Source organism: Schistocerca nitens, chromosome 10 (genome assembly GCF_023898315.1).
Source record: "Schistocerca nitens isolate TAMUIC-IGC-003100 chromosome 10, iqSchNite1.1, whole genome shotgun sequence".
Lineage (NCBI taxonomy): Eukaryota > Metazoa > Arthropoda > Insecta > Orthoptera > Acrididae > Schistocerca > Schistocerca nitens.
In genome coordinates this window covers 125,115,012-125,139,206 of record NC_064623.1, presented here as the reverse complement: position 1 = coordinate 125,139,206, position 24,195 = coordinate 125,115,012, and the positions used below count along the sequence as shown (strand labels likewise).

General features: G+C 43.6%; 1 protein-coding gene across 1 annotated transcript in view; it reads right to left on the bottom strand.

Moving 5' to 3' along the window:
• The window catches only part of LOC126209927 (rap1 GTPase-activating protein 1-like), a 195,349-nt gene that overhangs the window by 5,326 nt on the left and 165,828 nt on the right, over window positions 1-24,195 (bottom strand). The window contains exons 4-5 of the mRNA XM_049939045.1: window positions 19,025-19,186; window positions 939-1,183 (exon numbers count right to left, since the gene is read on the bottom strand). Coding sequence (XP_049795002.1) covers window positions 939-1,183; window positions 19,025-19,186 — 407 coding nt within the window. The remainder of the gene's footprint in view (window positions 1-938; window positions 1,184-19,024; window positions 19,187-24,195) is intronic.

Sequence of the window (24,195 nt, the reverse complement as noted above, 5' to 3'; positions counted from 1 at the left end):
TACCAGTAGAACTTTGGGATATGGCCCACCTCCATGTGGTTGACCTGGTCGACAATAGAATCTTTACAGTCTCAGGGAAGAACTGGCTAAATGCTTCGTTCTACTGAAGATACTAGGTGAGACATAGCCAAATCCCCATTACCCTTAGTCGTTAGAGACGTGGCCTACCACTGCGTGGTTGGTGATGATGTCGTCTAGCATCTTTCCCATCTCACAGTGACAACACGTTCATTGGCTTTACCATGCGGATGCTGGAAGGTGATAAACAGCCACTTCCCACCTACCTGCGCAACGTGGGGTTCTGGCCCATTTCTGTGTGGTTGCCCATATTGTCCGTGATGTCCTCTGGCATCCCTCTAGTCCTAGTGAAGACCTGGCTAATGGTTTTACACTGCAGAAGCTGAAAGGTGATAAATACCCACTTCCCACTTACCTATACAACTTGGGGATCCAGTACATCTCCGGATGGTTGTCCAGAATAACCATGTTTACAGTCTGTCAGTGAAGATCCTGGTAGGAGAGACAAAGTTGCCACCACCTTACCTACAGGGATTGGGGTCTGGTCCACCTCCACACGGTTGGCCAGGTTGATCATGACGTCCAGTAGAATTTTACAGTCTCTCAGTACAGACCTGGCTAATGGCTTTGTCGTCCAGTGGCTGGAAGGTAAGATACAGACTGCACCTTCCTTACCTTTTGGCTTGGCTGAACAGGACATCCTATAGCATATTTCCAGTGCATATCTGGTTATGTCTTTGCCCTACAGAACTGGAAGACGATACATAGCCATTTCCCACCTACCTGCACAACTTGCGGATCTGACCCATCTCCACATGATTGGCCAGATTGACCATGATGTTCTCTAGCATCTTTCTACTCTCTCAGCAGTGAAGATCTGGAAAATGGTTTTTGTATGCAAAGGCTAGTAGGCCCCTTACCTGTAGGGCTTGGGTATCTGACCAGTCTCCGCGTGGTTGGCCAAGTTGGCCACGATGTCCTCGAGCATCTGCGACCGTGTGCGCTCTTGCATGCGCGCGAACTTGGGCGCTGAGTAGGAAGCGCGCTCGCCGTTCACGATCTTGGTGAGCAGCCACTCCCGGAACATGGGTCCCTTGTCGAAGACGGACTGCTCCCACAGGTATGGCTTGTAGGCACCAACCTCGTCACGGGTCACCACTGAAACCTGCGAGCAGTGAGGGATGGGCTGTGTGAGTCCCACCAATATACACCAAAGGGGCAGTCCATGCCTTTACACGCAGAATTCGAAAGAGGCTCTATCAGCACTGTGTTACTTGGGTGGCCTAAGATTCCCTGATCAAGCGCTGCTCACGTGCCGTTGCAGTGATACAAACAAAGGGTGCTTTTTTCTTATTTCTTTTTTAAAAAAAGGCGTCACGTATTTCTACAGCACGTAGAAAAGTTCCTATAATGATATATCTGAAAACCAAGAACTGTTGAGGCAGTTTTTCCTGTCATTTCTACATCTCTGTAACGTAGAAGTACATCTACATCTACATCTACATTTATACTCCGCAAGCCACCCAACGGTGTGTGGCGGAGGGCACTTTACGTGCCACTGTCATTACCTCCCTTTCCTGTTCCAGTCGCGTATGGTTCGCGGGAAGAACGACTGCCGGAAAGCCTCCGTGCGCGCTCGAATCTCTCTAATTTTACATTCGTGATCTCCTCGGGAGGTATAAGCAGGGGGAAGCAATATATTCGATACCTCATCCAGAAATGCACCCTCTCGAAACCTGGACAGCAAGCTACACCGCGATGCAGAGCGCCTCTCTTACAGAGTCTGCCACTTGAGTTTATTAAACATCTCCGTAACGCTATCACGCTTACCAAATAACCCTGTAACAAATCACGCCGCACGGATCCCACACTGATGAGCAATACTCAAGTATAGGTCGAACGAGTGTTTTGTAAGCCACTTCCTTTGTTGATGGACTACATTTTCTAAGGACTCTCCCAATGAATCTCAACCTGCTACCCGCCTTACCAACAATTAATTTTATATGATCATTCCACTTCAAATCGTTCCGCACGCATACTCCCAGATATTTTACAGAAGTAACTGCTACCAGTGTTTGTTCCGCTATCATATAATCATACAATAAAGGATCCTTCTTTCTATGTATTCGCAATACATTACATTTGTCTATGTTAAGGATCAGTTGCCACTCCCTGCACCAAGTGCCTATCCGCAGCAGATCTTCCTGCATTTCGCTACAATTTTCTAATGCTACAACTTCTCTGTATACTACAGCATCATCCGCAAAAAGCCGCATGGAACTTACGACACTATCTACTAGGTCATTTATATATATTGTGAAAAGCAATGGTCCCATAACACTCCCCTGCGGCACGCCAGAGGTTACTTTAACGTCTGTAGACGTCTCTCCATTGAGAACAACGTGCTGTGTTCTGTTTGCTAAGAACTCTTCAATCCAGCCACACAGCTGGTCTAATATTCCGTAGGCTCTTACTTTGTTTATCAGGCGACAGTGCGGAACTGTATCAAACGCCTTCCGGAAGTCAAGGAAAATGGCATCTATCTGGGAGCCTGTATCTAACATTTTCTGGAACTCATGAACAAATAAAGCGAGTTGGGTCTCACACGATCGCTGTTTCCGGAATCCATGTTGATTCCTACAGAGTAGAAACGACATGATATGGGAGCAAAAAACATGCTCTAAAATTTTACAACTTATCTACGTCAGAGCTATAAGTCTATAGTTTTGCTCGACGACCCTTCTTGAAGACTGGGACTACCAGTGCTCTTTTCCAATCATTTGGAACCTATAGGTAGTGCTGCATCGATTAACGCGCGTCCCGACACGTCCTTCAGCCCTTCTTCGCAGTGAATCACGCACTCTTTTAAATACACCAAACTCCATTCTCATTTCGTCACATACAATGGCCACACGCTGCTAACGTTGGCACATTGTCAATGTCTTGGGCATTCACCAGGGCCTTGAAATGTTTTAGGAATGAATTTCGCCAAACAGCCATGCAATTGAGATGTTATTTCATTTTATTTTATTTTCGCTACAAGTTTCGACCATTATGCCATCTTCAGCCTCATATGCACCTCTAAAAAATAATCGGTATTGGCATACTAGGGCCATGTGTTTCTGAGTGTCGTGAATTTGCAGCTCAAGTGCTTCCTTCGAAGACATGACTGGCAGTTGCAGTCAACTCTTCGAAGGAAGCAATTGAACTACGAATTCACGACATCCAGAAATACATGGCACCAGTATACCAACATTGATTATTATTGAGAGTTGCATATGGAGCCTAAAGACAGCATAATGAATTGCCGAAACTGATATCGAAAATAAAATAACATCTCGATTGCACGGCTTTTGGCGAATTACATTGGTCAATATTTGCCCGCTCCGATAGCTGAGTGGTCAGCGTGACGGATTGCCGACCTACGGGCCCTGGTTCGATTCCCGGCTGGGCCGGGGATTTTCTCCGCTCAGGGACTGAATGTTGTGCTGTCTTCATCATCATTTCATCTCCATCCGGCGCGCAGGTCGCCCAATGTGGATTCGTATGTAATAAGACCTGCACCAAGGCGGCAGGACCTGCCCCGTAAGGGACCTCCTGGCCAATGACGCCAAACGCTCATTTCATTTCCATTGGTAAATATTTAACCAGTCGCTATCCCATGTCCACAATGGATCAACAAAGAGTGTCTTGAAATGTCCACATAGCACCAAATCCAAATTTTTAAATTTGTCAGTAATTATACGAAACACTGAAAAATGAAGCTTTTGGTGCTCCTGGAAGTCGTTAGACAGAAAACCTATAACTGGCATTGGACGAACAGGTTTGCCGTTTAGTTACGTAGATGACTTCAGTGCCAGATTATAACAAGTGATACATAGTAAATGATTTTTAGTGAAATGAAGGTTAAGACAGACAGCTGGCTACATCCAGGGAACAAAATTCTCACGAAAAGCAATGATCCACCTGAAGATGAGGCAGTAAGTCCTAGAAATGCGTCGTGGACGAAAATAATAGTGAGCGACAGATAATGGTTTCAGTTTATCTTTTATAAATACACATTTGCTGAAATTAGACCCGTTATTGTTGGTCAATTCTTTTCTTTATTCCTTGAAGATTCCATGTTACCTGCAAAGCATACCAACAATGATAATGGAAATTCATTGTTTAAGTGATAGTTAGTGGCTGCCACAAAACTGTCCAAAATTTAACTCTGCTTAAGCTGGAAGCATTCTGGTCACAAAATCAAGAATTGTAAAGTGTAAATGATAGCAATCATTAAAGTAAAAGTTGCATACAATGATTAACACAGAACAAGAGAGTCAGTTCAGTAGTTAATCTTATTGATGGGATGTATCGAGACTGTTGAACAAGCCAATTAAAAGAACAAGGTATATATTGAAGCTTGAGTCATTATGAAATATGTGAAGCTGGCAGCAACAACACTCATTATGCTATCACTGGACTTAGTTTTTCAATTAAGAATTCCTGAGAAGAAAATTATTAAAAAATTGCGAAAGTAGGCCACAGGGCTTTATGAAGAGTATTTAGAAAAATCTAGACGTGTAAAAGGGAGGAAAAGACAGTTTAGAGAAGTAGAAAGCGATAATACAAAATCTTTAGCGCAGAGGATTGTCCTCCTAGCGGCACATATGGTAGGCCAAAAGAACAATCGTTGACTGGACGAAACGGCGCATTCAGAAGAAATGCGGGTAGCTGGTTTGTGGGGAAGCCAGATTTGTTGGTCGCGGGTAGGGAGGGGGGAGGGGGGCGAGGGGGGACACAGTGTTGTAAAAGGAAACCCGTCGGTAATGGGGTGGAACGTCCGGTTCCTGTTAACCTGCGAAAAAATTGATTGGAAGCGTGAAATGTGAAAGCACAAGCGTTTAGTTGACACGGTCATAACTAAATCTCAGTCCAGTAGTAGTAGTGTGGGCGATAGGTAGCTGACACCTGTCATTAAATGTCGAATATCAAACAACGTGACAATCTCTGTGTGAAACTGGTTCGAACAGGCGCTAAAAGCACCGCGACACAATCTGATTCAGCGATTACCAATTAACTATGACTGACACAATAGACAGTTTGTCTTGCTGTTGTCAGGAGGTCGTAATTAAATAATTTGACAGCAGTGTGCCATTTGTTAATTAACAAGACGCCACTGTATATATTGTGAACTCTAACGTCACCCACCGAGCGAGGTGGCGGAGTGGTTAGCACACTGGACTCGCATTCGGGAGGACGACGGTTCAATCCCGTCTCCAGCCATCCTGATTTAGGTTTTCCGTGATTTCCCTAAATCGCTTCAGGCAAATGCCGGGATGGTTCCTTTGAAAGGGCACGGCCGATTTCCTTCCCAATCCTTCCCTAACCCGAGCATGAGCTCCGTCTCTAATGACTTCGTTGTCGACGGGACGTTAAACACTAACCACCACCACACCACTAACGTCACCGACAAAATTTCGGAGTGGTCAGGGATATTTTCTGAGTATTTGGCTATAAGGGTACCACGGCCTCTGGTGGCTTGTTCGTCTACACCTACATCTGCACGATTACTGTGCAATTCACAATTAAGTGCCTGTCAGAGGGTTCATCGAACAACCTACAAGCTACTTCTCTTCCTTTCTACTCTCGAATGGCGCGCGGCAAAACCGAGTCCTTCAATCTTTCCCTGCGAGCTCTCTCTTACTTTATCACGATGTTCATTTCTGTCTATATAAGTGGGCACCAACAGAATATTTTTGCAATCGGAGGAGAAAGTTGGTGATTGTAGTTTCACCAGGAGATTCTATCGCAACGAAAAACGCCTTTGTTTTGATTGCCACCCCAATACACGAGTCGAGTCGGTCGCACTCGCTCCGCTGTTCCGCGATAATACAAAACGAGGTGTCATTCGTTGACCCTCTTCGATGTACTCCGTCAGTCCCATCTGAAGCGGTTCCCACACCTCACAGCAGTACTCCAGAAGAGGGCTGACAAACGTCGTGTAACCAGTCTTTTAAGTAGACCTGGTGAATTTTCTAAATGTTCTGGCATTAACTCGCAGCCTTTGGTTTGCAGTCCTCACAACATTATCCATGTGATAGTTCCCATTTACGTTATTCGTAATCTTAATCCCTGAGCATTTAGTTTAGCTACATCTACATAAATACTCCGCAATCCATCATACGGTGCGTGGCGGAGGGTACCTCGTACCACAACTAGCATCTTCTCTCCCTATCCCACTTCCAAACAGAACGAGGGAAAAATGACTGCCTATATGCCTCTGTACAAGCAGTACAGTATCTTTGTGGTCTTCCCGCGAAATATAAGTTGGCGGCAGTAAAATTGTACTGCAGTCAGCCTCAAATGCTGGTTCTCTAAATTTCCCCACTAGCGATTCACGACAAGAACCCCTCATTTCCTCTAGAGAGTCCCACCAGATTTCCTGAAGCATTTCCGTAACACTCGCGTGATGATCAAACCTACCAGTAACAAATCTAGCAGCCCGCCTCTGAATTGCTTCTATGTCCTCCCTCAATCCGACCTGACAGGGATTCCAAAAGCTCGAGCAGTACTCAAGAATAGGTCGTATTAGTGTTTTATAAGCGGTCTCCTTTACAGATGAACCACATCTTCCCAAAATTCTACCAATGAACTGAAGACGACTATCCGCCTTCCCCACAACTGCCATTACATGCTTGTCCCACTTCATATCGCTCTGCAATGTAACGCCCAAATATTTAATCGACGGGACTACTACTAATGGAGTATTCAAACATTACGGGATTCTTTTCCCTATTCATCTGCATTAATTTACATTTATCTATATTTAGAGTTAGGTGCCATTCTTTACACCAATCACAACTCCTGTCCAAGTCATCTTGTATCCTCCGACAGTCACTCAACGACGACTCCTTCTCGTACACCACAGCATCATCAGCAAACAGCCGCACATTGCTATCCACCCTATCCAAAAGATCATTTATATAGATAGAAAACAACAGTGGACCTACCACACTTCCCTGGGGAACTCCAGATGATACCCTCACCTCCGATTAACACTCACCATCGAGGACAACGTACTGGGTTCTATTACTTAAGAAGTCCTCGAGCCACTCACATACTTGGGAACCAATCCCATATGCTCGTACCTTAGTTAGGAGTCTGCAGTGGGGCACCGAGTCAAACGCTTTCCGGAAGTCAAGGAGTATGACATCCGTCTGATACCCTTCATCCATGGTTCGCAAGATATCATGTGAAAAAAGGGCGAGTTGCGTTTCGCAGGAGCGATGCTTTCTAAAGCCGTGCTGATGCATGGACAGCAACTTCTCTGTCTCAAGGAAATTCATTATGTTAGAACTGAGAATATGTTCGAGAATCCTGCAACAAATCGATGTTAAGGATATTGGTCTGTAATTTTGAGGATCCGTCCTTCTACCCTTCTTATATACAGGCGTCACCTGCGCTTTTTTCCAGTCGCTCGGGCTTTACGTTGGGCAAGAGATTCGCGATAAATACAAGCTAAGAAAGGAGCCAATGCAGTAGAGCACTCTCTGCAAAACCGAATTGGAATCCCATCAGGACCTGGCGATTTATTTATTTTCGACCTATTCAGCTTTAGACTTTTGTGATTTATCATTTAACCGAAATATAACAGATTTCTTCTAGTACTCATGTGGATGACTTCACACTTTTCATTATTTAGAGCCGATTGCCAATTTTCGCACCACACATATAGCTTGCATAAAAAATTTTGGAATTAATTTTTATCATTTGATGACTTAACAAGACACTAAATGACAAACATCATCTGCAAACAATCTGAGAGGGCTGCTCAGATTGTCTCCTATGTCGTGAATGTAGATGAAGTACGGCAGACGGCCTGTAACACTTCCTTAGGGCATGGCAGAAGTTCCTTCTGTTTTATTGGATGACTTCCCGTCATCTACCTCGAACTGTGACTTTCCGACAGGAACTCCCGAATCCCGTCGTACAACTGAGGCGACAGTGCACAGACACTCAATCTGATTGGAAGTCTCTTTTGAGGAACGGTATCAAAAGCCTTCTGTAAATCTAAAAATACGGCATCAATTTGACATCCCCTGCCGACAGCACTATTACTTCGTGAGAATAAATAGCTAGCTGTGTTTCACAATAACGATATCTTCTGAATCCGTGCTGACTATTTGTCACTAGATATTCTTATTCAAGGTAATTCATAATGTTCGAACGCAGAATTCTACTGCAAATCGACGTTAGTGATATGGATCTATAATTCAGCAGATTACTTCTATTTTTTTTCCTGGCTGTTGGTGTCACTTGTTCAACTTTCCAGTCTGTGGGTACGGATCTTTGTAGGAGCGAGCGGTTGTATATGGTTGCTCAGTGTGGAGCTATTGTATCAGGACACTGTGAAAGGAACCTGACTGGTATACAATCTGGACCGGAAGCCTTAACTTCCTTAAGTGTTTTAAGCTGCTTTGCTACACCAAGAATATCTACTTCTAAGTCACTCATGTTGGCAGTTGTTCTTAATTTGAATTTTGGAATATTTACTTCGTCTTTTTTCGTGGAGTTTCGGAAAACGGTGTGTGGCAGCTCTGCTTTAGTGTTCTGTCATTAGTGCCATCACTATTGTTATCGAGAATGAAGATACTGATTTCGTCTTGCCACTGGTGTTCTTTACATCCGACGAGAATAACAGGGGAATTGCGTTTTGTTACCGTTCTTACCCCCATACATCTTTGTATCTGTACTGAATTGATAATAGTAGATTAGATTAGATTCAGTTTTCGTTCCATAGACACAAAAATGAGATGATTCTCCTTGGCGTGGAATATGCCGGAAAGTACAACATAAAAAAACATAGAACATTCAAATGTTAGTGATATGGATCTATAATTCAGCAGATTACTTCTATTTTTTTTCTTGGCTGTTGGTGTCACTTGTTCAATTTTCCATGGGGGTAAGAACGGTAACAAAACGCAATTCCCCTGTTATTCTCGTCGGATGTAAAGAACACCAGTGGCAAGACGAAATCAGTATCTTCATTCTCGATAGCAATAGTGATAGCACTAATGACAGAACACTAAAGCAGAGCTGCCACACACCGTTTTCCGAAACTCCACGAAAAAAGACGAAGTAAATATTCATTTCTCTGATCGTTGTTCAGTGGACTGTCGAAATATGTGAATACATTACAGTAAACTGGAACTGCTAATTTATATATGAAGAAAAACGTAAATTAATTACAAACTACGGCGTGCACAGACTTTATTCAATATGTAAACGTCACTACAGATCCAGAATGAGATTTTCACTCTGCAGCGGAGTGTGCGCTGATATGAAACTTCCTGGCAGATTAAAACTGTGTGCCCGACCGAGACTCGAACTCGGGACCTTTGCCTTTCGCGGGCAAGTGCTCTACCTACTGAGCTACCGAAGCACGACTCACACCCGCTACTCACAGCTTTACTTCTGCCAGTACCTCGTCTCCTACCGTCCAAACTTTATAGAAGCTCTCCTGCGAACCTTGCAGAACTAGCACTCCTGAAAGAAAGGATATTGCGGAGACATGGCTTAGCCACAGCCTGGGGGATGTTTCCAGAATGAGATTTTCACTCTGCACTCCGCTGCAGAGTGAAAATCTCATTCTGGAAACATCCCCCAGGCTGTGGATAAGCCATGTCTCCGCAATATCCTTTCTTTCAGGAGTGCTAGTTCTGCAAGGTTCGCAGGAGAGCTTCGGTAAAGTTTGGAAGGTAGGAGACGAGGTACTGGCAGAAGTAAAGCTGTGAGTACCGGGCGTGAGTCGTGCTTCGGTAGCTCAGTTGGTACAGCACTTGCCCGCGAAAGGCAAAGGTCCCGAGTTCGAGTCTCGGTCGGGCACACAGTTTTAATCTGCCAGGAAGTGTCACTACAGATATTCGAATTTTGGTTACGACATGTTCGATATGCGTGCTGTCATTGGCGACGAATAGCGAAATTCTGCATGACCCGCTAAAGTAACGGAACATCGATGCTGTCGATGACCGCCTCAGTGGTTGTTTGCAGATAAGCAAGTTGTTTTGGGGTTATTGCTATACACCTTGTCTTTAATATAGCCCAACAAAGAGGAGTCGAATGTGTTCAGAACGGGAGAACATGCTGGCCAATGAAGGCCCACGCTAGTGCCTCTCGGTACCCCAGAGCCAGAGTGCGGTCCCCAAACTGCTCCACGAGGACATCATTCTCCTGCTCTGATGGGGTCGAGCTCCGTCTTGCACGAGTCTCATCTTATCGAAATCAGGGTCACTTCGTACAATGGGGATGAAATCATCTTCCAAAACCTCCAGGTACCGTTCGGTAGTCACCGTGCCATCAACGAATATCGCATCGATTATTCCGTGATTGGACACTGCACACCACACAGTCACCCCTTGAGGGTGAAGAGATTGCTCGGTCGCGAAATGCGGATTCTCAGTCCCCCAAATGCTCCAATATTGCTTATTGACGAACCCATCCAAATGAAAGTGAACTTCATCGCTAAACCAAACCATACCTGGGCATCCTAATTCCCATCATACCTCCGCGTCCAACCGTGCACTTTGAACGTCCTAACGGAAACCGTTCAGGAGGTATGACGATTTTATTTCATATAGTTCAATAGATTAAGAAAAGGCAAACCTACGTTTCTAGCATTTGTGGACAGAGAAAGCTTTTGACAACGTTAACTGGAATACTCTCTTTCAAACTCTGAAGGTGGCAGGGGTAAAATATAAGGAGCGAAAGGCTATTTACAATTTGTACAGAAACCAGATGGCAGTTATAAGAGTCGAGGGGCATGAAAGGGAAGCAGTGGTTGGGAAAGGAGTGAGACAGGGTTGTAGCCTCTCCCCGATGTTATTCAATCTGTATATTGAGCAAGCAGTAAAGGAAACAAAAGAAAAATTCGGAGTAGGTATTAAAATTCATGGAGAAGAAGTAAAAACTTTGAGGTTTGCCTATGACATTGTAATTCTGTCAGGGACAGCAAAGGACTTGGAAGAGCAGTTGAACGGAATGGACAGTGTCTTGAAAGGAGGATATAAGATGAACATCAACAAAAGCAAAACGAGGATAATGGAATGTAGTCAAATTAAATCGGGTGATGCTGAGGGGATTAGATTAGGAAATGAGACACTTAAAGTAGTAAAGGAGTTTTGCTATTTAGGGAGTAAAATAACTGATGATGGTCGAAGTAGAGAGGATATAAAATGTAGACTGGCAATGGCAAGGAAATCGTTTCTGAAGAAGAGAAATTTGTTAACATCGAGTATAGATTTAAGTGTCAGGAAGTCGTTTCTGAAAGTATTTGTATGGAGTGTAGCCACGTATGGAAGTGAAACATAGACGATAAATAGTTTGGACAAGAAGAGAATAGAAGCTTTCGAAATGTGGTGCTACAGAAGAATGCTGAAGATAAGGTGGGTAGATCACGTAACTAATGAGGAGGTATTGAATAGGATTGGGGAGAAGAGAAGTTTGTGGCACAACTTGACTAGAAGAAGGGATCGGTTGGTAGGACATGTTCTGAGGCATCAAAGGATCACAAATTTAGCATTGGAGGGCAGCGTGGAGGGTAAAAATCGTAGAGGGAGACCAAGAGATGAATACACTAAGCAGATTCAGAAGGATGTAGGTTGCAGTAGGTACTGGGAGATGAAGAAGCTTGCACAGGATAGAGTAGCATGGAGAGCTGCATCAAACCAGTCTCAGGACTGAAGACGTCAACAACAACAACATAGTTCAATAACTGTCATCCGGTAAGTTTATCATACACAAAATACCTAATCCTGACTTAGTGAGCAAGTGCTTTCAAAGCTGAAATCTAACAGGGGTTTTTACTTAAGTCGGTCTAACAGTCCCTATTAAGATATTCATGCACAGGGTAGATGGAATTGTCCATCAAAAAGTCTTTCAAACTCAAAATTATATTTTACCTGAAACCAATTTTTAATGGTTGCTGGCAATTTATTGAAAATATGTTTTCCTGAACATTGGACCCCTTTCTGGAACAAGATAGATTGTGGATATTTTTGTGGGCTTGTAAGGTTATCCGATAGATAAATAAATAATAATAAGATTCTTCGATGTTGTGAGGATAATTTCACACAAAAAAATGAAACTAGAGTAATAAACGCAATAAATTGTAGTTGCATTATTAATCTGCAACAAAAGACAGTCGGTCCTAGATCTCTTACATGAAAGTACGCAGAAAATATCCCTGAGCACACTCCGAGATTCTGTCGGGGGACTCCTGGTTTACCCTGTAGTCTGTTCCAAAAATGGTGAAGCTCTCATGCAACTTAATATATGCTAATATACACTGCCTGACAAAAAAAGAAGATATGGTCGTATGTCAAAGTAACTTCGTCCACGTGCACATCGGAGGAAACGTAATCGATGATAGTTGTAATTCCATGTGCACAGTAGAATGGCCACAAGAGTGCACTGGCGCTGTTAAAAAAAGTAACAGTAGGTTCTAACGTCTCGTCGACATCGTGGTCATTACAGACGGGCCACATAATCGGATTTAAATCCGACTTCCCCAGTAGGGCAAACAAACTTCACATTAGCAATCAGTCATTAAAGCTATCTCCATATGAGATGTGTCGGCAGCGATCTGTATGTCGATATGCAAAAGTTAAGGTACCTAGAGTCATGGGCAGCCATATTCAAAATATATAGCATAGCCTCCGGAGAAAAAAAAGAGTATAAATTAAATTTTCGACACATAACAATGGAAGCGCTACATGCGCTCTCAGAATAGTTATGTGTAGTATCTCTGTCATTTGATACAAAAGAGATGGACGTTTTTTCTTTCATTGTCTTCCTGGTTCTGATGCTGTAGCTGACGGACGTTTATTATTCACGGTCTGTAAGCAAACAGTTATCTGTAGTAATATCAGTAATATTTCGAATATATATAAAAATTATCATTCAAAATTGTGTTTTTGTCAGTAGCAAGTACCTTTCCTGCCCATGATTTTGTTACGTGATAATTAAATGTTGCCCTGGCCATTTTGTATAGACTCATTGTTGTAGTGACGCCATTAATAATAAAAATAATATGTGCTATTTTAATAGTCATTTAATGCTAAAAGTATTAAAAAATAATATCAATAAATACAAAACGGCGTCTTGTAATATTTTCCAATTCATTTCTGGCCAGAGGTACAGTTTTATTAAGAGTAATTTCTATAAATGTGTACGCTGCCATTGCACATAGGCAGCCATCCTGGAGTATCAAGCCTCACAGAAAAAATAATAAGCACTGTGTTTAATTGGCTTATCGCGCAATATTAAAGAAAGATTTTTTTTATCCATCGTAATTAAGACGGATGTCTTCACGTTGGAATACGTATCATATTTCTGGCGATAGGCCCTGAGAAAATTTAGCCGTGGCTTTTAACAAACATAAAAGGAAATTTTTAACAAAATATTTCATTCAATTGTCAGAATACTTTTTTTTTTTTTAAAAAAAAGAAGTCTCGCGATAAATATTGTTCGTGTTTAGTGTTGGCGTTCAGTAAATAAGGAGCACGAACAGCGTCAGATATTGAATGATCACAGCGTATACCATTGGAGATGCCATATTCCCCACTGAGACTGTGTTATCAACACTTTACAGAGTTTGAAAGTAATCTCACTGTGGGTCTGCATTTGGCCGGCTTGTCGAAACGTGCAGTATCGAGATTTGTGGGGTTTTCAGATGTGACAGTGGCCCCTATACTGGACCGCATGGGTTCCTGAGGGCAAACATGCTGGTTGTCAAAGTTCCGGTCACCCACGTCTCAACACCATCAGTGGGGATCCCCATATTGTGCACAAAGCACATCGCAATTACGAGGGCAGTTCAATAAGTAATGGAACACATTTTTTTTTCTGAAACAGGGATTGTTTTATTCAGCATTGAAATACACCAGGTTATTCCCCAATCTTTTAGCTACACAACACTATTTTTCAACGTAATCTCCATTCAATGCTACGGCCTTACGCCACCTTGAAATGAGGGCCTGTATGCCTGCACGGTACCATTCCACTGGTCGATGTCGGAGCCAACGTCGTACTGCGTCAATAACTTCTTCATCATCCGCGTAGTGCGTCCCACGGATTGCGTCCTTCATTGGGCCAAACATATGGAAATCCGACGGTGCGAGATCGGGGCTGTAGGGTGCATGAGGAAGAACAGTCCACTGAAGTTTTGTGAGCTCCTCTCGGGTGCGAAGACTTGTGTGAGGTCTTGCGTTGTCATGAAGAAGGAGAAGTTCGTTCAGATTTTTGTGCCTACGAACACGCTGAAGTCGTTTCTTCAATTTCTGAAGAGTAGCACAATACACTTCAGAGTTGATCGTTTGAACAGAACAACCCCTTCAGCGTCCTAGAAGACTGTAACCGTGACTTTACCGGCTGAGGGTATGGCTTTAAACTTTTTCTTGGTAGGGGAGTGGGTGTGGCGCCACTCCATTGATTGCCGTTTTGTTTCAGGTTCGAAGTGATGAACCCATGTTTCATCGCCTGTAACAATCTTTGACAAGAAATTATCACCATCAGCCACATGACGAGCAAGCAATTCCGCACAGATGGTTCTCCTTTGCTCTTTATGGTGTTCGGTTAGACAACGAGGGACCCAGCGGGAACAAACCTTTGAATATCCCAACTGGTGAACAATTGTGACAACACTACCAACAGAGATGTCAAGTTGAGCACTGAGTTGTTTGATGGTGATCCGTCGATCATCTTGAACGAGTGTGTTCGCACGCTCCGCCATTGTAGGAGTCACAGCTGTGCACGGCCGGCCCGCACGCGGGAGATCAGACAGTCTTGCTTGACCTTGCGGCGATGATGACACACGCTTTGCCCAACTACTCACCGTGCTTTTGTCCACTGCCAGATCACCGTAGACATTCTGCAAGCGCCTATGAATATCTGAGATGCCCTGGTTTTCCGCCAAAAGAAACTCGATCACTGCCCGTTGTTTGCAACGCACATCCGTTACAGACGCCATTTTAACAGCTCCGTACAGCGCTGCCACCTGTCGGAAGTCAATGAAACTATACGAGACGAAGCGGGAATGTTTGAAAATATTCCACAAGAAATTTCCGGTTTTTTCAACCAAAATTGGCCGAGAAAAAAAAATGTGTTGCAATACTTTTTGAACTGCCCTCGTACTTCGCATCTGCGTGTGGCAAGAACAAGTAATGGGTACCCCGGAACCTTCTGTGTCATACCGCGCCATTGGTCGGAAACTGGTGAAGAATGATTCTGAACTGCGTTCAGCGATGAATCGCGGTTCTGGACTACCCAAGATGACCATCGTTGTAGAGCATGGCGTTTACCTTACTTCCAATGTTTTGGGGACGCACTGCTCGTTTGCTTCTGGTGTTATGGAGAGATATTGGATAGCCAAGGCCTATCGTGATTGAGGTGACCTCGATGGCACAACAGTTGGTCACGGATAGCCTGTACTCTCCTGTGTTTCTTCTAATGCGATAGTATCGTACCTCCGTGTTTCACAAGGGTAATGCTCGTATACATGTGGCGTGTGTATCTTTATGAACTGTGTGGGTGATGCAGAAGTACGAGTGCGCTTTGATAAGTGTGTTAAAAGAAAGGCAAGAAAAAATGATTGTTTCTTGAACAGCTCACCTTATGATTCGACGTAGCAGCATTTGGGGCATATACGCTTAGTCCAATGATCCTCCAGCTTCTCATCCCATTGGAAAAATAGGTTTTGTCAGACTCTATAAAACGCACGTTGACTGCAACTATTACTTCCTCATTTCATGAAAATAAGTTTCACGTCGGGGAATGGGCACAAGTCATTTGGGGCTAAGTCTGGTGAGTAGGGTTGATGACCACTTTCGCCATTCTTATCGCTGATGAGAGGGATGGTGCATTATGCTGGTGAAAGAACACATTTTTTGTGTACCAACCTTGGTCTCTTTCCAGCCAAGACAAGTTTCAGACGATCGAACAACGAAGCATAAGAGATTCCAGTTATGGTTCTACCTTTTCCGAAGCAATCTATGAGGATTATTCTTTCGGAATCCCAAAAAAGCTGTGGCCATCACCTTACCGGCTGACAAAATGGTCTTTGCACTTTCACAAGCCTTTGTCCATTGTTTTAACTCCTGTTTTGACTGTGATATGTAGAGAGATGGGCGGGTTTATTAACAATTACAAATCAGCGCAAAAAGTCTTGCAGTTTTCGATTAAACATCGCCATACTTTGTGTTGATATGTTGTGGCGGATGCACTTATTGTCGACTGTGAACTATCGCGATATCCAACTGTCACACAGGTTCTTGATAGCTAATTATCAGTAAGTTCAGTTGAATTGAAATGCTTACAGCCTTACCAGTCTCTCGAATTTTTATCCGGCGGTCTTACATTACCATATCATAGAGTTTGTCAGTGTTTTCCTATGTGATGACCTCAGTTGGACGGCGTCTGTCCAGCCACGTTTAAATTCATTAAACCAAAAATATATGGTCTTCAATGACGGCGTAGAGACAGTGTGAACTTGATACAATTCTTGATTTTACCTTCGTGTGGAGCCACAGTCGTAGAAAACTTTTCGAAAGATATAATCGCCATTTAACTGTACAATAGATTTTATTCCACAATCTAGAATTCGGTTTTAGGCCATTATCAACTGCTACAAGTATTAATAATTCATTAGACTTGAATATAACACATGTCATCGTCAAAACATGTATCTTCCGTTATAGAAACCAGATTTATCAAAAGTAAATGCGAGAACAATTGTGTAATAGGTTAATTTGCTGGCAATTAGCTTGGCTTCTTCACCTGATACGGTTGTGGAATAAAAAAGATGACTAGATCACAATTCCACGACCGTAGCAACTGAAGAAGTCATATTAATTGCCCGTAGCACAAATGTTCTCCCATTGTAAAAAGTTGTTTTACATAACCGAAGATACATGTTTTGACAATGACTTGTGTTCTACTCAATTCTAATGATTTTTAGTACTTGTAACACTTGATAATTGTCTAAGACTGAAATCCAGATTGTCGAATAAAACCCCTGGTACAGTTAAATGGCATTTACACCCTTCAAAAACCTCATCCAATTCTTTTTTGATTTGTACGGCAGTCCAGGCTTTTAAATGAAAATGTTTAACAGCTGCGAAGAAGCTCTGTTTTCTCCATTTTCAATTTTAACCAACACACTGACCAATTTAGATAACTGTCAACAAAGAACTTACGCTGCATACTGTCGAAATTCTATGTAAATCCTTTGAATGACTGAGCTTACCAAACGTGAAGGTGCAACAAAAATGTTGTATAGTGTATTAGAAATTTACCGGACTTATAAAAGCACCCTTGTATTTTCGAGACCAGCAAGATCCCCAGATCTGTCTCCGATAAAACATGTGTGAGACCAGTTCTGTTATCAGTTCTGTCCGAGCAGCATTATCATGGATAACAAGGACCAATTACAACAGTTGTGGCCCAGCTTGGCTCATGGGAGCTTTACGACACCCTTCACAACGAAATCAGCTCATGTATACAGGCGTGAGGGGTTCAACGTCCTACACAAAGGTGGGCACTTACGACCAAGTGCGTCGCAAATTTGACTCGATATTTTAATCATTGATATCACATCATACAACCTCTCAACGCGTTGAGCTTCATTTCGTTTCCTCCTTCCCTTCTGCCCATCCCAGACAGTGTGGCACGAACAATCAGATACTGAACGTTAATTTCAAAGAAACTTCTACATTAAGGGGAGGTTTACTATCTTTTAGTTCAAAAAATTGCATTTTTGGATCCATAAAGGTGTTTAGAACTCACGCCTGAAACGGTTTTTCCGAATACGGAACGGAAATGTTTGTTAATTGTGGTTGAACAAAAAAATGCACCTGCCTTACAACAGCCTTTTTCACGCACTAGTTTTTTTCTTTCGGTGGACGAGTTATTGCCAGGTACTTGGGAGGAAACACACAAAATTCACCTGCACCTGCCTTACAACAGCCTTTTTCACGCACTAGTTTTTTTCTTTCGGTGGACGAGTTATTGCCAGGTACTTGGGAGGAAACACACAAAATTCAAATGAAAGTTTGAACGCTTGTGTTTGGAAGTTAGCCCCCAAGCATTTGCATTCTGGTGCGAAGACTGCGACTTTCCTGGCAGTGAACAGCTTCAATGAAACGTATTCAGCAATTCTGAAGACCATGACAACGATGGACGTCACCCTGGGACTCTATTCGAAGCAGTTCGCCAAGCATTCGGACGACCACCGGATTCAAGCGGCCGAAAATCGCTTGTCACCGGCCGTACGAGCGGCTCTTGAGCTGCACAAGATGGCCCAGATCGAGCAGAACGCCCTCTGTGAGGAAGAGGAAGGACTAGTTTAAGGACCCGGAATAGCAGATTGAATGTAAGTTGCTAAATATTGCATTTATATGTAGTCAAAACTACAAACGCGTTTTTCTCGAAATGACATTTTTTTTACCGCGTGGTATGGTAACTTCAAATCTACTGAACCGACTGGCATTATTCTTTGTTTCTGACGAAGCTAACTAAATTGTCTAGGAGTTGTACCATTTTTATTTCGATCCATCAACTATAAATATTTTCACTTGGCGGACGAATACGAAAAATCGACGAAAAAATCCTATTTTTTTAAAATGGCCGCCATTTAGTTTCCTATGGTCGAAATAACTTAAGCGCGATGCAACTCCTAAAGAATCTTATATACTTCGCTAACGTCAACTCAATTTTGTTTCATTCCGACTGCACTTCCGCCTTTGCTCTTCGACATTTCCGGTCGACAAATTCCAGTTTGTAGAGGAAATATCAATAATCATTTTGACCCGATTTGACATTGAAATCTATAACACATCCCGAGAAAAAAAATTCTCAAAGAACATGCTATTTTCGGGCCAAAGATAGTAAACCTCCCCTTAAGAGAGAGATGTCAAATCCTGAAGTTTGAGAGACTGAGGGAGGCATCTAGTGTAGTGTGAACACTCACCTCGTATCTGGTGGGCTTGCGCTTGATGCGCGGGCTGGTGCGCACCAGGATGAAGGTGTGCAGGAAGTGCGACTTGATGCACGCCGGGCTGAAGCTGGTGTTGTCCGCCTCGAGGAACACCACGCACACGATGTCGTTGCCGATGTGCCGCTTGCGCTGCAGCTGTGGGCACGAAGCAACGTACGAACCATGAAGAAAAAACTGGCCATCTGTGAACAGGTCTCGCGCACTGAGTGTCTCATTCGAACTTAATTACGTGTATACAGGGTGTTACAAAAAGGTACGGCCAGACTTTCAGGAAACATTCCTCACACACAAATAAAGAAAATATGTTATGTGGACATGTGTCCGGAAACGCTTAATTTCCATGTTAGAGCTCATTTTAGTTTCGACAGTATGTACTGTACTTCCTCGATTGACCGCCAGTTGGCCCAATTGAAGGAAGGTAATGTTGACTTCGGTTCTTGTGTTGACATGCGACTCATTGCTCTACAGTACTAGCATCAAGCACATCAGTACGTAGCATCAACAGGTTAGTGTTCATCACGAACGTGGTTTTGCAGTCGGTGCAATGTTTACAAATGCGGAGTTGGCAGATGCCCATTTGATGTATGGATTAGCACGGGGCAATAGCCGTGGCGCGGTACGTTTGTATCGACACAGATTTCCAGAACGAAGGTGTCCCGACAGGAAGACGTTCGAAGCAATTGATCGGCGTCTTAGGGAGCACGGAACATTCCATCCTATGACTCGCGACTGGGGAAGACCTAGAACGACGAGAACACCTGCAATGGGCGAGGCAATTCTTCGTGCAGTTGACGATAACCCTAATGTCAGCTTCAGAGAAGTTGCTGCTGTACAAGGTAACGTTGACCACGTCACTGTATGGAGAGTGCTACGGGAGAACCAGTTGTTTACGTACCATGTACAGCGTGTGCAGGCACTATCAGCAGCTGATTGGCCTCCACGGGTACACTTCTGCGAATGGTTCATCCAACAATGTGTGAATCCTCATTTCGGTTTTCTTTACGGATGAGGCTTCATTCCAACGTGATCAAATTCTAAATTTTCAAAATGAACATGCGTGGGCTGACGAGAATCCACACGAAATTGTGCAATCACGTCATCGACACAGATTTTATGTGAACGTTTGGGCAGGCATTGTTGGTGATGTCTTGATTGGGCCCCATGTTCTTCCACCTACGCTCAATGGAGCACGTTATCATGATTTCATACGGGTACTCTACCTGTGCTGCTAGAACATGTGCCTTTACAAGTACGACACAACATTTGGTTCATGCACGATGGAGCTCCTGCACATTTCAGTCCAAGTGTTCGTACGCTTCTCAACAACAGATTCGGTGACCGATGGATTGGTAGAGGCGGACCAATTCCGTGGCCTCCACGCTCTCCTGACCTCAACACTCTTAACTTCCATTTATGGGGGCATTTGAAAGCTCTTGTCTACGCAACCACGGTACCAAATGTAGAGACTCTTCGTGCTCGTATTGTGGACGGCTGTGATACAATACGCCGTTCTCCAGGGCTGCATCAGCGCATCAGGGATTCCATGCGACGGAGGGTAGATGCATGTATCCTCGCTAACGGAGTACATTTTGAACAATTCCTGTAACAAAGTGTTTGAAGTCACGCTGGTACGTTCTGTTGCTGTGTGTTTCCATTCCATGATTAATGTGATTTGAAGAGAAGTAATAAAATGAGCTCTAACATGGAAAGTAAGCGTTTCCGGACACATGTCCACATAACATATTTTCTTTCTTTGTGTGTGAGGAATGTTTTTGAAACTTTGGTCGTACCTTTTTGTAACACCCTGTATATATCATCCATCCTGGGAATGGAGAATTTCAAAGATTTTTGACTGTTAATCAATATCGATACTGGCAAGATACTGGTCCCGGGATTTCAAGAACACATCAAAATCTCTAGAGTAGTTCCTCAGACTGGCCCGGACGTACAAAATGAACCGAGCAGGGGACATCAGTTTATATATGTAGACTCAGAAGATCTAATGAAACATTTTTTTATTTACGTACTAGAACATGACTACAACTCGCGTTTTAATTTATGGATATCCATCTTACTGCATGGGCGAGGGACTTCAGCTGAAGCTACACTGTGTGATCAGAAGTATCCGGACACCTGGCTGAAAATGACTTACAAGTTCGTGGCGCCCTCCATCGGTGATGCTGGAATTCAAATGGTGTCAGTCCACCCTTAGCCCTGATGACAGCTTCCTCTCTCGCAGGCATACGTTAAATCAGGTGCTGGAAGGTTTCTTGGGGAGTGGCAGCCCATTCTGCAAAGAGTGCTGCACTGAGGAGAGGTATCGATGTCGGTCGGTGAGGCCTGGCACGAAGTCGACGTTCCAAAGCATCCCAAGGGTGTTGTATAGGATTCAGGTCAGGACTCTGTGCAGGCCAGTCAATTGCAGGTATGTTATTGTCGTGTAGCCACTCCGCCACATGCCGTGCATTATGAACAGGTGTTCGATAGCGTTGAAAGATGCAATCGCCATCCCCGAAATGCTCTTCAACAGTGGGAAGCAACAAGATGCTTAAAACGTCAATGTATGCCTGTGCTATGATAGTGCCACGCCAAACAACAAGGGGTGTAGGCCCCCTCCATGAAAAACACGACCACACCATCACACCACCGCCTCCGAATTTTACTTTTGGCACTACACACGGTGGCAGATGACGTACACCAAGCATTCACCATACCCACACCCTGCCATCGTTTTTCCACTGTCTAATCGTCCAATGTTTACGCTCCTTACACCAAGCGAGGCGTCGTTTGCCATTTACCGTCGTGATGTGTGGCTTATGAGCAGCCGCTCAACCATGAAATCCAAGTTTTCTCACCTCCCGCCTAACTGTCGTAGTACTTGCTGTGGATCCTGATGCAGTTTGGAATTCCTGTGTGATGGTCTGGATACATGTCTGCCTATTACACATTACGACCCTCTTCAATTCTCGGTGGTCTCTGTCAGTCAACAGACGAGGTCGGCCTGTACGCTTTTGTGCTGTACGTTTCCACTTCAATATTGCCTTGCAAACAGTGGCCCTAGGGACGTTTAGGAGTGTGGAAATCTCGCGTACACACGTATGACACGAGTGACATCCAATCACCTGATCACGTTCCAAGTCCGTGAGTTCCGCGGATCGCCCCATTCAGCTCTCTCACCATGTCTAATGACCACTGAGGTCGCTGATATGGAGTACCTGGCAATAGGTGGCAGCGCAATGCACCTAATATGAAAAAACGTATATTTTTGGGCGTGTCCGGATACTTTCGATCACATAGTGCATATATGAGAAAAAGTACCGCTTCGTCTTTATTCTATCACACTACTAGTTTCAACGGCACGTTACCGCCTTCCTGAGGAGCCACCACTGCCAAAAGAGTATTTGATTTCCTTGGCGTATTTACTGTGCGCTCCTTGTTACTAGCATACGTGGGCTAACTTCTGTCAGGAGTCTACGGAACCAGATACGCGTTTGACAGTGGTAATGCCTGAGGATGGCGATAATGTGCCGCCGAACCTAGTCGTGTGACAGAATAAAGACATTCTCAAGATACAGCTGTGGTGGTACTTTATCTCATACTTACATGTTATGTTCGCGTGAAGCAGTGTTCGTTTATTGTGCTTCTGACACATGATGAATGCAACGTATGTTCAAATGACAAATGATATTTTTTGCGTGATATAATTACAGTTTCACAAGTTGCAGACTTTTTACTTTAATTGTTCTCTGAAACCTTGCTTCCTGCCGAATTTCATGATTCTACGTGAACAGGAAGTACCCTATAATTTTGATGAGGAAGTTTGCGAGTATCAAAATATGTGACAAAAAGACCGAATATTTCGATTGAATTGACTTAGAAGCTTAAAATTTTTTATTGCCAGGGGATCATAGACTGCAGTACGTGAAATAAATTTGAACATGATACGCGCACTTGTTCTGGAGGAAAGAGGTCTTAAAAGACGGACAGACAGTCGGATAAGAAATGACAAAAAATATATTTTTTTGTGTTATATGATTACAAATTTACAGTTTTTCGGTTTTTTCCTTTACTTGTACTGTGAAACCTTGCTTCTTGCCAAATTTCACAATTTTAGGTCAACGGGAAGCACTCTAAAGATTTTGATGAGTGGGTTTTCGAGTATCAAAATATTTGACATAAATGGTCGTATCTTTTGACTGCATCGACTTAGAGGCTAACAATTTTTACGCCGCCAATGGACCACAAACCTCAGTATGTGACATAAATTTGAATTTAATATGTGGTACTGTTCCAGAGGAAAAGGGTCTTAACAGACGGCCGGCCGGGGCGGCCGAGCGGTTCTAGGCGCTACAGTCTGGAACCGCGCGACTATAACGGTCGCAGGTTCGAATCCTGCCTCGGGCATGCATGTGTGTGATGTCCTTAGGTTAGATAGGTTTAAGTAGTTCTACGTTCTAGGGGACTGATGACCTCAGAAGTTACGTCCCATAGTGCTCAGAGCCATGTTTTTGACTGCTAGGCCAGCACGTTCCTCCGACTTGAATTTACAACAGTACTACCTGTGAGATCTAATGAAACCAGTTTACGTGACCCCTGTGGTATCTGAGGAAGACGTATTGGCGCAGGTTATGGCTGCGGCGGAAGCTGGATTACCAGGGACTATAGTGATCCCGTGTACCGATATTCGCAATGAGGATACAGCATCTGTATTGACGTCGATGATCGTCATGTCGAGTCCTCCTTGTAAGTAAGACGACAAGCAGCAGGTGTCAGAGAGCAACGCGTGTTGTGGTATGTTGCGGCCAGTGGGACGTGACTTCCTACGTTAAATGTAACAGAATTGGTTCTCACTACAAGTCCTCAAAGTATGTAAAGGGAATTAAGTTGCATCCTGTACAGCAAAGGGTGTCTATCGTCCATTATGTCATCTGGGGGAATTTATTATGGTTACGAAGTCACTGTTAACATAAAAATATAAATTATAACGTAGCGTGTGGAGATGTACCGGATCCTGACCGGCTGACACTTGCGAGCCTGACTAAAGACGCGAAACATCAGAAAATGACACTTGTTCCCGGACCTCATGATCGGTGGACGTCTTAAGGTTTTGTCATCAATAGGTCCGAAACAGGGTATGTAACATT